This window comes from Rhinichthys klamathensis, unplaced genomic scaffold (assembly GCF_029890125.1).
Source record: "Rhinichthys klamathensis goyatoka isolate OS25496 unplaced genomic scaffold, OSU_Roscu_1.1 h1tg000434l_1, whole genome shotgun sequence".
Taxonomy (NCBI): Eukaryota; Metazoa; Chordata; class Actinopteri; order Cypriniformes; family Leuciscidae; genus Rhinichthys; species Rhinichthys klamathensis.
Window position 1 is genome coordinate 137,501 of NW_026606930.1, and position 13,474 is coordinate 150,974.

General features: G+C 42.9%; 1 protein-coding gene across 1 annotated transcript in view; it reads right to left on the minus strand.

Annotated features, from left to right (window-relative positions):
- fbxo43 (F-box protein 43) overlaps positions 1 to 6,842 on the minus strand; it is an 8,311-nt gene extending 1,469 nt beyond the window's left edge. Inside the window, exons 1-5 of the mRNA XM_056235945.1 lie at positions 6,735 to 6,842; positions 4,766 to 5,313; positions 4,051 to 4,615; positions 3,875 to 3,983; positions 1,549 to 1,704 (exon numbers count right to left, since the gene is read on the minus strand). Coding sequence (XP_056091920.1) covers positions 1,549 to 1,704; positions 3,875 to 3,983; positions 4,051 to 4,615; positions 4,766 to 5,273 — 1,338 coding nt within the window. The 5' untranslated portion in view covers positions 5,274 to 5,313; positions 6,735 to 6,842. The remainder of the gene's footprint in view (positions 1 to 1,548; positions 1,705 to 3,874; positions 3,984 to 4,050; positions 4,616 to 4,765; positions 5,314 to 6,734) is intronic.
- Between the last annotated feature and the right edge of the window lie 6,632 nt (positions 6,843 to 13,474).

A 13,474-nucleotide genomic window follows, 5' to 3' on the forward strand; every position in this document is an offset into this window, starting at 1 on the left:
TTACAAAATGCAATTGTAATAAACATTTTATTACATTACTATTTTGGTATGAACATTCACCCGCCAGTGTGGCGGATAGCCTTTTGAGATTTACTCGCCAAACGGAAAATCTACCCGCATTTGGCGCTTGGCGGGTGTTAATTTCGGACCTTGATCACGATATTTCAAGAATATTTGCGATAATGATATTTATGACGATATAGAAGAAAATTGTATTGATTGCAGCTGGCAGTCAGCAGCATTTATTAGTGCAAACAAAATGAAGGGCATTTTCCATCCTTTCCCAATGAGCTACTGTCATTGGCAGAATATCTAATTCGAAGTGAATCTACTGTCATACGGTGGCAGCAACAGCACTATGGTGCAATAGTGACAGAGACACAGCATGAGTCTAATGAAAGCAAAGTAAAAAAGTAGCCTTGGAACAAGTCACTAGTGTTTTCCCTGTATATTCCCTAAGTAAAAGTATAACAGCTCCTTAACATTTTAATTTAACAATAACTAAAGTAATTTAACCTTGTAACTCTTCTGGAGCCTGCACAATATTGTCACCTAATAAAATTGACCTAAAATGTCTAGTACAAATGTAAACAAACAGCAGCAATCCAAACAAACCTTCAAAATGGATTTATTGCAGTCCATCCATCAAGTGAGAAGGTTTGATCGCAGATTTAGTCGCAGCAAACAGCGCGAGCAGCTCGTGAAGGAACACACACACACACACACACACACACACACACACACACACACACACACACACACACACACACACACACACACACACACACACACACACACACACACACACACATCATCATTCATTTAAGCAGAAAATCTCAAATGGAGATCGCTAAACTGCAGGTCACTTGTTTGTCATGTTTTCAGATCACCAGCGCTGCTTCAGCAGTGTAGAGAGAGCGCAGGGTTGCCAGATTGCAAAGACTAAGTAAAACACCGGGAACAAATCGTGATTAAGTCACAGTTATCATTTAATGACGTTGGTGTCATCTCGTCTTATCATGGAGAAAAAAAAAAGGTTGTCTACAAATATTTTTCGTCATAGATTTCATTAACGAAACGAACACAGAGGACAGTCATGCTTTTGCTCTGGGACATATTTTTCATATCGCAGCCTTTTATGATTAGCTAATAGCAACGTTTTAAATCGCGATTGCGATTTGATTTCGATTAATCGTTCAGCCCTAGGTCTGACCTCTTGTAACCAAACCACTTCCATACTATTGAAGTAGCTCCTTTTCAGGTACTGAGTCGTCATCGGAGGCTGACATGCTGCTCTTACTGTCAGACAGGTGTTGTGCGCGCTAGGCTGTTAGCGTGGAACTGGCAGGCTCTCTCAACGTTAGGAAATAAACACTCTTCCAGTACGTTACGCAGCCAAAACAGACTCCGATGCTTGATGATAAATAACCTTTTAACTCTAGATGGTTGAGAACATAGTGCAGAGTATAATCCCATCTGGGACACACAGGTGAAGAGATCTGGCATGATCAGCACAGGTGAATAAACATGGTCAGGTGAGCTGCGCACCTGCAGGAACTGCCTGCGTCTGGAGCTGGCGTGGGTCGGGGTGACGGGCGGGGGGGCGAGGGGTGTTCGGGCCTGAGCCTGTACGCTGCCCAGAGCCGGCCTGCACACCAGCGCCGCCCTGGTGTCCGCATCCGGAACATGAGCCGGCTTTCCTCCCTACAGAGAGAGACACACACACACACACACAGGAAAGCTCAGCAATACATCCTTCACTGTACTGAGACTGACAGAAGAACAACCTCCTATATTTATCTGCACCAACCATACATTACCTGTGTGATGACTGACCTCAATAATTTAATAATCTAAATTATTATTCATTGAGTGTGTTTCCATGCATGCTCTTAACCCAGCAGTGTGTGTTCATGTACATGCGTTAACCTGTTTTAATTTATGGGAGTAAATCATAAATGCTTCAGCATAAAGTGATGTGTGTGAGAGAGAGAGGGTTAGTGAGTGAATGAGTGAGTGAGTGAGAGTGTGTTAGTGTGTGTGAGTGAGTGAGTGTGTGTGAGAGAAAGAGAGAGAGAGTGAGTGAGTGAGAGTGAGAGAGTGTTTGTGTGTGTGAGTGAGTGAGTGTGTGTGTGTGAGAAAGAGAGAGTGAGTGTGTGAGAGAGAGAGAGAGTGTGAGTGTGTGTGAGTGAGTGAGTGTTAGTGAGTGAGTGTGTGAGAGAGAGAGTGAGTGTTAGTGAGTGAGTGAGTGTAAGTGAGTGAGTGTGTGTGTGTGTGTGTGAGTGAGAGAGAAAGTGATTGTAAGTGTAAGTGAGTGAGTGTGTGTTAGTGCAGGGTTCCAGACTGCGACCAAATTGGTCGCATATGCGACCATTTTTTGAGAATGTGCGAGTTAAAATGTTATGTGGTCGCATTTGTGCGAGTGGACGCTTGAGCAACAGAACGCCGTTGTATCAGCTGCTGCAGTCCGTAACTTATGTTCAAAATGAACGAGTAGGCTACATCATGAATCCATTTTCCAAACCGTGTTTTTGACTTATTCTGAATCACTACGGTACGCCTATAATAAGTGTTTATATTCGGACTATTTTATCCCGGGGTCGTCTCGGCTGCGGAGTAGCCCAGTGCCTGCGTGACTCGCCATAGACATTAACGGAGAGAAGTTCCGTCTACAATGTTCTTCCGCAAGACACGTGCAGTTTATTTATTGACGAACGTAGACGTCACGCGCATTGCACACTGATGGTGAAACGCGCCAATTACGAATTCACGAATTAAGGCATATAAAAATGATAATAATGGTCTCACGAAACACAGAGCCCCTTCCTCCTACGTCTTTTCAGCGGTTATATTTTCCTCTGTCGAGCGATTACTCTCATGATCGCTCGACAGAGGAAAAGGAAATTATTATAAAATGCAGAAGGTAAGAGTGTGAGATTTCTGCTTCTAGTTACAACTATAAACTTTGATAACGAAAAATCTGTATCAGTTTATTATAATACTCTAATCTTTTAAAATGTAATGCATAGATTTGAATGTTTAATGATTTTTAAAAGATAGAAAGATGATAATAGACAGATAGATAGATAGAATATGATTCAAATGTAAATAGATAGATTGTATATAATTCAAATGTAAAATGCTTAAAATTACAGATTAAAATTACTGTCCAAAATCCATGAAAATCCTGAAATTTGGCAATGATAATTAATATATTACAGGTATTTCTGCTGCAACCCAGAAAGCCTTTGCTAGCCTTGGTCCCTTAAAACCACTATTCATCAGCATGCATTGATTAATCCCATGGCATGTAGCAAAAAAAAAAAGGTGCGACCAAATCATATGCTGGTGCGACCAACTGAGAAAGTTGGTAGCACCAGTGCAACCAGTGGAAAAGTTAGTCTGGAGCCCTGTAGTGTGTGTGAATGTGTGTTAGTGTGAGAAAGAGAGAGTGAGTGAGAAAGAGAGAGAGAGTGAAGCGCCTTTACTGCGAATTGAAGAACGAGTGTTTGGAGGCAGGAAATATAATTGCAAACTCCGACTCTCAGACTGAAGAAATGATAAAAATGTGTTCTGATCTCTTGCAGCCGAAGATATTCATTTGATTAACATCACATCTCTCATAACAAATGCACCAATGCTTGGCTTGTGATGTCACTAAATAATAAATCCTGTAGAAACGGTTGGCTTGCGTTGCTGGGTTTGCATGTAAACCGGGTTAATTCAATAAGCTGATATTTGGGAGTGATTAGCTTGTGTGAAAACATGCGCAGACTTGATGCAAAATTACTGTGTTTATGATAACTGGACGCCACTCACATTCAACATGAGGTCATGTGACAGTGCAGTACTGGACAGTTATCTAGAGTTTCACCTCCAGTGTTAGGGAGATCTTGAGCTCTCGGATGTGGCATCTTCTCCTGTGAGCGGCTCTCCGGTCTTCAGTGATGACGTCGCTCCAGTCCTCACACACCTGGCCGAACCTGCAGCGATCGCACGTCATTAACCCTTCACACACACCGAGCGATGAGGAATACCTGCGGCACTGACCTGTAGATGTCGGCTGCAGACAGAAGACTCAAGATCACCGCTAGCACGTGTCTCAGGTTCCTCATCCTCAGTTCTGAGATCACGTCCACCTTGTCGAGGCCCATTTTGCGGCCGATGAGCCCCGAGAGCGGCAGGCTGGTTCTGACGGGCCGGTCCAGCAGCAGGTCCTCCAGGCTCGACCCGCGGCGGCTGATGGAGAGCACGGCCTGTAGCGCCGGCGTCAGCGACAGATCCTGCATCTGCAGCGTAGCGGCGCTCAGCGGCGTCCCGTCCAGGAACACCTCGTCCTTGTGCGGGTCGGCCCGCGGGCCTCTGGGCCCGTCCTCGGACTGAGAGCCTCCCTCCCGGAGCGTGGACAGTCTCCGCTGCCTCTCCAGCCGCGAGCGCCTCTTCTCCCGCCCGCTCGAGCCAGGCAGAACCAGCTCCTGGAACGAGCCGTCATGGTCCACCGAGGAGTCGTGGGATTTATCCAGACCCAGAGAGCTGAAGCCGCTGTCCTCCAGGGGCGTGTCCGGGGGCGTGTCCGAGGGCGTGTCCAGAAGCTGCTTCCCTGCACGCACCGGGGACTGGAAGTTCTCCTCCGTCAGGTCGTGTGTGTGTGGGAAGTTCTCCTCCGTCAGGTCGTGTGTGTGTGGGAAGTTCTCCTCCGTCAGGTCGTGTGTGTGTGGGAAGTTCTCCTCCGTCAGGTCGTGTGTGTGTGGGAAGTTCTCCTCCGTCAGGTCGTGTGTGTGAGGTGAGCTGGGAGGACCGGCTATGATGCTCTCGTCCGGGTCCGGTTCGGTGAGGCTCGTGTGGGTTAGGCCGCTCCTGCCCGACTCCAGCGTGGACGTGACGGCCTGGGAGAACAGAAGACGCCGCTTCCGACACGAGAACACAAAGTCATCCGCTTTTAAAGTGCTGTAAGACAGAGGCCCGGTCGGGCTGATGTCCGGGGAGTCGAAGCTCTCGCGGGTCAGCTGATCCGGTGTGGTGAAGCCACTCTTACTCCCGTCGGATGAGGAGCGGGACACGAGCAAGCGCCTGCGGAGCGACCCGTCCTTCCGGGTCAGCTTCGGCGTCTCGCACCAGGCTAGCGGCGCGGCCCGTTCTGTGATAGAGTCCCTGGACCGGGCCTGGTCTCTGTGCAGGAGAACCGTGGCTTTGGTGCCGTTGGGATGGCGCTCTCTCCTGGGCGTAAAGACCCGGTCCAATCGGCCGCTGCCGGGAACCTGCGCACCCTCCATTCTCTTCAGCTTCAACTAACGCTCGCTGGACCCAACAGTGCTGTCAATCAACACAGGGAATTAAAAGTTAATCTGTGCATGTCATTTATACATCATTTTACAACTATTTATTTACAGGTGACATTGATTCTAAATGATTTATCAGTGCACATGAATCATGATTATTGTGATAAATTCTTTTTCTGGTAATCTTGAATCAAATTCCTCTTGCAGCTTCTCTTCTCTGATGATGAGGGCGGGGCAACCTGTCACTCACATGAGATCAGCCAATAGCAAACCACAACCATCCAATCAATTCCCCACAGACACAATCATGTTTCATGCCGACTTTAAAGGGTAAGTTCGCCCCAAAATGAAGCACAAATGACGTTATTTTAAATTAAATCTGAGATTTCTGTCCCTCCGTTGAAAGCTGTGCTGTCAAGACAGGCATTACATTTAAACACTTTGATGCTTCAAAAAGATCATAAAGAGATTGCAAAACGAATCCATATGAATCGAGTGGTTTAGTCCAAATTTTCTGAAGAGATACGCTCGCTTTATATGATGAACAGATTAAATTTAGGCTTTAATTCACAAACTTTCATCAACACATCAGTTGTGATAAACAGAAGCTCAAGCATTAGAACCAATGAGCTTCATCATGTTACGAGCTTCGGCAAGAGCCAACGAGTCAGAATTGTGATATAAAAGTCACAATTAAGTTACCTTTTTATATTTCCATTACGTGGCTGAAACAAGCTTTTATATATTTATATACAATTCTGTCTGTCAGAAATTAGTTCAAAGTAATGTCCATATGGCAATGATTTACAGCTAACGTTATAAAATAAGACATGTTATGTTGGTAATTAAAGTCATGTAACGTTAGCCTATTCAGACACATTACACGTGTGCTAATGATGTAAGGATAATAATAATAAAGATACCAGTATGGAAAGTTTCAGTCAGAAATATCAGAAAAGCCTGGAGAAATTCAGCGTTCAGGTTTAGAAATCTTCCACCGTTCAGACTGTGTGTAATTAGGAGACTGTTTTGTCAATTATCTTTACATTCGGTTCTGGCAACAGGAGTCGGTTATGGTTGCTATGGTGACGCGCTGAGCGGTTTCCCTCCTGCAGATTCAAACTTCGCGCCGCTTGAACTGCTCGTGCACGACAGCACAAACACACACGCGCTACTTTACGGCATTTATAAGAAGCACGGTTTGTTTTAAACAGTTGTTGTGAAGAAACATGCGATTTACGCCTCGCCACTGACTGAAAAATGCCGGAATAAGAGAACAACAAACGACACACCGTCAGTCAGCTGTGGCTCATCAGGCGGGCGTTCTCACACACACCACACCACACACACACACACACACATTGAGGGCTGTGACACGTTTAGCGACGAAAACTTTTCAGATTGACAAACTTAAATCCTTAGTAAACCCTGTGAATAAAAGACTGCGTTACTTACGCGTGTGACGTGTCGGGTCAGAGTTTCATGCCACTGCTGCTCAGAGAGAGAGAGAGAGAGACGGTGAGCAGCGGGTCAGTGAGGCTCCACCTTTCAAATTTCGTACCCATTTCACTGATTGGACGCGGATTTAAAGAGACTAATGTATGCCTCGGAATCATTTCAACAATCGAACATAAAATATTTAATACAAAAGGGTTAGATTTATTAATGAGATATCATGGATTTCGAAAATGTTACAAATAAACATAAAATAAGTACTCGCCTTTTTTCTAACGAAATAATTTTGTAATTTTATCATTTCGACCATTGCAATTTTGAATAAAGAAACTTCCATAAATAATTGGAAAAATATTACAAAAGAAAAGTTGATAGGCTATAATTTATAATCTTAAAAATATTGATTAGTTTAATTGTGTGAAGTGATTGGTCCATCCTGGGCAGCGCTGAGAAATGTTTCGGGTGTCACGTGACGCGTCGGCCGGACTCTGACGTACACATTTCTTGTCATGAATTTGTTTTATAGTATTATCTGTTATGTTCATGAATGCATGGATATATTTACATTCATACTAAGTTTTCTTTACTTCATGTGATACACGTTCTCTTGACATTTGTAGAACACAGTCAGTGACACAATGATAAAACGACAAGCTTTCATGGTTGGTTATTATGACAAAATAAATGTTTTGATGTAATACAATGTTTAGAGTCAGATTTATGATTGTGTACATCAGTGGTTCTAAAACCTTTCAGGACAAGTACCACCTTCGATCAAATCAGAGCACCAGTCAACAAGACTGGTGAGAAATAAAATAAAACTAAATAGTCATTTGGACACAACAGCCTATTAAAGGGGTGGTATAATGCCCTTTTCACAAGATGTAAAATAAGTCTCTGATGTCCCCAGAGTGTGTATGTGAAGTTTTAGCTCAAAATACCCCACAGATATTTATATATATATATATAGCTATAGCATGTTAAAATGGTCACTTTTTTAATGGTGGAGCAAAAACACACGGTTTGTGTCTGTTCTTTTAAATACAAATGAGCTGCTGCTCCCGGCACAGGGGGCGGAGCTTCAAGTGTGTGTGTGTGTGTGTGTGTGTGTGTGTGTGTGTGTGTGTGTGTGTGTGTGTGTGTGTGTGTGTGTGTGTGTTAGCAGCTCTGATTACCTCACGCAGACAAGCACTAAAATGTCAGAAACTGTTCTGCCTTTTATGTTCAAACCGGTGTCGGACAGTGATGGAGAGACTGGAGAGGAAGTGACATCATGTAGAAGCAACAGGACATTTCTGAATGGTTAGTTGATGAGTTTATGTAGCTTATGTTTAGTTATCTTCTAGTAATTGATTAGCATATTCTGTCTTGATAATCTATAAATCGTGTTCCGGGGGCGGGGTTATGTAAATACTAGGGTTGGTGATGTCACTAACCCGGGAGGAAGCTCGTGTAGTTCCTACCAGCCGTTTGTTGTAGTCCTTAAAAACTAATTTCTTTAAAAGCAAATCTCTCCCTTTGCTTTCAACTTTGAGCGTTGCAACTTTGTAACCTTTCGGATAAACAACATCTGCACAGTTCACATGAGCTACTGAAAGAGATGCTTCCAGAGGTCATAGATCCTCTTCTCAATATCATTAATTTATCTTTGTCATTAGGATATGTACCAAAAACTTTTAAGCTGGCTATGATTAAACCGCTTGTTAAAAAACTGCAACTTGATCCTACAGAATTAGTCAATTACAGGCCGATCTCGAATCTGCCTTTTCTGTCAAAGATACTAGAAAAGGCAGTATCTTCACAACTGTGCTCTTTTCTAGAAAGAAATGATATCTGGAGGATCTTCAGTCAGGATTTAGACCGTACCATAGCACTGAGACCGCTCTCATCAGAGTGTGTGTGTGTGTGTGTGTGTGTGTGTGTGTGCTCTTTGATACCAATCTTTCATTTGAAAGTCACGTGTCTAGTATCTGTAAAACCGCATTTTTTCATCTTAATAATAAATCTAAATTACGCCATATGCTCTCATTGACAGTTAGTTCATGCGTTCATGAGCTCAAGGCTAGATTATTGTAATGCTCTACTGGGTGGTTGCCCTGCACGCTAAATAAACAAACTACAGCTGGTCCAAAACGCAGCCGCTCGAGTTCTTACCAGAACCAGGAAGTATGACCATATCCACCTTATTCTGCTCTAAACAATGCGCGTCGCCATGACGACGACTCCGGTTGCCTACTTCCGGTTCGTAAGTTACTGTATTAGCAGTGAGAGAATGAGTTCAGGCTCTACGTGCTGTTGTTGGTTGTTTTAACAATTCAAATTAGATTTTAAAAAAACTTTTTAGAAACTGGGTGCTTTGAGCATAAGATAAAAAGGAGAGAATGCCCATGTCCGGTTCGTATTCAATGCTAGAGAGTAGACGTTTTTGGTTAGCTACGCTAAAACTGAAGCATCCAACGAAAAAGGTGTATGTCTCTCCGCACCATTTTGTTGACAAACGCCTAATACGTTAACAGTAGGGATGGGCATTTCAAGCAAAAATAATAATCGAAGATCGCTGGGTATTATTCAATTATTATTCGAAAATCGCACCCCTCCATCACATCACGCACACACTATAAGCTACACACCAGAGCACATGAGCAAAGCGGAGCAGTGATGCTTAAATATAAGTAAAAAAAAAAACTAAACATACGTTTTATATTTAAGTTTCACAATATAATGTTTTTATTTATTTATTTCATCTATGTTGATTATATGAAAAGGGAACCGCATGGGATGAGTCAGATATGATCATAAGATGCCCAATATATCGGAAAACATTTGGAATGGCTCAGACATGATTTTGACCACTTATTAAGTTTTGTTTTGTAGAAAGCTTTTCTTTAAAGTGAATTTCGTTTTGTATAAATTGTATCTTAATTTTAATCAATGTTTCATCAACAAATTGCCTGGAATACTAATAAATAAGAAGCAAATATATATACAGGACACGGAGCCGCGGCTGCGTGAACTGGAGCGCGTCTTATTAATCAACGAAACTCAGCGTATAGGCTATAAGTGACTTGCCTCAAATACATGAGAAGTATATCTACAGAAAGCTTGAAATATGTACTTTTAAACAAAATAATTAAAAACGAGCAAAAATGGGCTGCTCTCTGCTTATGTATAGGTTAATTCGTATGAAGTGTGCATTCTCTACTGCGAACATGGCGAGTCAGCATCATCAAATTTATCTTTGCAGTCGACACTTACAGAAAACACTAGTTTATTAATAAACAATTCAAATGTTTCATGCATAATCATTACTTTTGCCGTTTTTTTGTGGCAAGCTTTATGCGTCCGTTGTGATGCAGAATAGTCAATATATTACGAAAACGCCCATTATGGTTTAGCATTCTCTCCCATATAGTATACATAACTTCCAACCCAACTTCAGTCGTGCACGGGCAGGGGCAGCCCTACTTATTTCACATATTTTCTAACCAGCACATCACTGCGGCGTTCTGAGCGAGCGGCGCTTGAAGGTGAACTAAGTAACTTTTTTACCTTAACCGAACAGCTTTGGAGTCATTGTAATGTTTATATTACTGATTTCGTGTTGAATGGTGGTCGTCTCGCACCCCCCTGGTGCCTGTGAGCCGCAAAACCACCCTTGCAACTTTGGGCCGGCGAAGTATCGTGTGATATCAGGTCTCGCGAGGTAACGAATTGCTTTACGGCAAAAAACAGATCTGATAAAATGAGCATCAAACAGAAATAACCCGGCGCCGTATACATGTGGTGTTGGGCGCGCGCAGCTCTTAAAGGGGCCATACCTTATTTCCACTCGTTACAGCGTCCATCCTACTGAACAGGTACCGGTGTACAGGGGGAGGGGATCCGGCCGTGAGTGCTATTCACGACAGTACAAGTACTCCACAGCGACTCTAGGGGGCGCTGTTTGACAAAAACGGAATTCTTACTGAGTGCTGCTTTAATCTTCACAAAGCTTCGAACCGGAAAAGGACAACCGGCTTCCGGTTCAAACCCGCCATGAATCATGGGTAAATTCGCTAACCAGGAAGTTTGACCATATTAGCCCGGTTCTGTCAACACTGCATTGGCTGCCTATTAAACATCGTATACATTTTAAAATATTTTTGATTACTTACAAAGCACTAAATGGTTTAGCTCCCAGTTCTTGAGCGAGCTCTTAACGCATTATAGTCCTTCACGTCTATTGCGATCTCAAAACTCCGGCCAGTTGATAATACCTAGAATATCTAAATCGACTGCAGGCGGGAGATCCTTTTCCTATTTAGCACCAAAACTCTGGAACAGTCTTCCTAACATTGTCCGGGAAGCAGACACACTCTGTCAGTTCAAAGCTACACTAAAAACACATCTCTTTGACCTAGCATACACATAACACACTATAGACTTCTATAATTTAATGTTAGGCTGCATAGATTAGGTCAGCCGGAACCGGGAACACTTCCCATAAATCCAGATGTACTCGTTACATCATAAGAAGAATGGCGTCTACGCTAATATTAGTCTCTCTGTTTATCCTGTTACGACCCTGTGTTCTGCTTGCTCGCCTGCTGGTGGCGGTGTTGCTCTGAGAGAGCGTGGGAGATCGCACACACCTGCTTCCTGATTATCTTTGATTATGAAGAGGATAAAACATTGGATTGAACATCTCATCTTCACTTCGTCCAGGGGATTGACAGCCTCTGGCGAAGTCATTCGAACCTTTGATTTACAGCCCATACCAACCTTCTTTTACTCCCCAACCGGATTATGATTTTTACCCTTTTGATTTGAAACCCTAGACTTTGTTATATTCAGTTTATTGTGATTTTTGAGGACGAATAAAATCTTGCAAGTCATTTTTGGTGTACTTGTTTACTTTATGTACGGCCGAAACGAGCTGGCCGTAACATAAATTGGGGGCTCGCCCGCGATCCTATTGGGGTAGGAAACGTTGGTGAGTATGGGTTGTATGTGTGTATGTTTTGTGAATGGTTACCTTTATAAATGAGAACTCTGGTGAGTTAGAGTGTTTCCAGCTGGATTGTGAATACAATCCTTCCGTCGGAGCACTGTTTGTTGTTTTGTTTTGTTTTGTTATTTTGCCTTTCTTGTTTTTGGAGGTTATCCTGGGTGGAGATTAACTCTCTGTAGGGGGTACGCTTCCGGACTTTCAGTTTGACTGATAGTTGCGGAGTTCAGCGTTTAATGTCGCCTCGAGCCCGGTACATCTCTGAAGACCAGGTAGGATTTAGTTAGTGTTTTTCTGAGTTAGGAGCTGGAGTTCTCTTATATTATAAGTGGTAAATCCATTCTACAAAAAAAAAGGGGAAAATCGTTGAGATTGCGTGTATAGTGCAGTTTATTTTACGCTTACACTGTGTTTTGACTTGTGGGAAGTCTTTGAAAATTTTGTGAATGAGGTTGCGTAATACGGTGACGTAGTTCCTTTTTGAAGCAGTGGCTGGGAATTGTATTTTGAGTGAACAGCGTCTCACGTGTGTTAGCTAGTAGTTTCGATTGTGTTATTGTGCATAAAACATACGAACAAAATGTCTTCGGTGGTCGAGGATTTCTTTGCGTGTCCATCAGAAGCTTTGCTTGAGAGTTGTACAAAGGAGCAGTTGGTGCAAATCGCCGAACGCTTCAGTGTCGATTTTACTTCTCAAGAGAAGAGGCTGAGGGAGACTATGGTGACTACTTTGAAGCGGTCACTTGTTGATAGAGGAGTTATAGAGGTAAGCACTGAGTTAATTACTCCTAGTGAATCGTTTGTGTCTACTCCTGCTGAGGTTTATGGTGAAAGTGAGACGAAATTTCCAGAATTGTCTTTGCAAGAGAAGCAATTGTGTTTAGATGCCGCGAAAATTCGTGCTGAACGAGATGATCGCGCTATGAAAGAGCGAGCGGTAGAAAGAGAATTTGAAGAGAGGAAATTAAATCATCAGTTAGCTATGCGAAGAATGGAGCTTGATATAGAAGAGAGAACGCTTCAGTTAGAGAAGGAACGTGAAGAGAGAGCATTTGAGATAAAAAAGTTGGAGTTAGAATTAGCAGCAAAGACGGCTGAAGCTTCACAAGCGAATGTGCCTCCTGTTCCACAACAGCATGCGAATGCAGGTGAACCTGTGTTTGATGTTCACAGAAATATGAGATTAGTGCCGCCATTTTCTGAAAAGGAAGTGGATAAGTATTTCTATCACTTTGAACGTGTTGCTTTATCCATGAAATGGCCGAAAAGCTTTTGGACTTTATTGTTACAGTGTGTGTTCACAGGTAAAGCTCAGGAAGTTTATTCTGCACTCTCACTGGAACAGAGTGGTGAGTATGATGTTGTGAAATCTGCTGTGTTACATGCATATGAACTCGTGCCTGAGGCATATCGTCAGAAATTTAGGACTTTGAGTAAAGCTGATGAATGTACTCATGTTGAGTTTGCAAGAGAAAAAGAGAACTTATTTGATCGTTGGTGCACTTCAATGAAGGTTACAACTAAAGAGCAGTTAAGAGAATTAGTGCTCTTAGAGGAGTTTAAACATTGTGTTCCTCATGCTGTAGCTACGCATCTCACTGAACACAAGGTGAATACACTTTCTGAAGCTGCTATCATGGCTGATGAATTCGTGTTAACCCATTGTGAGTCATTCAGTTCAGTCGGTCTTAAAACCAACAATATGAGTAAGTCTAAGTTTTGCTTTTAACCTAAGACAAAGTCTCCTGTGATG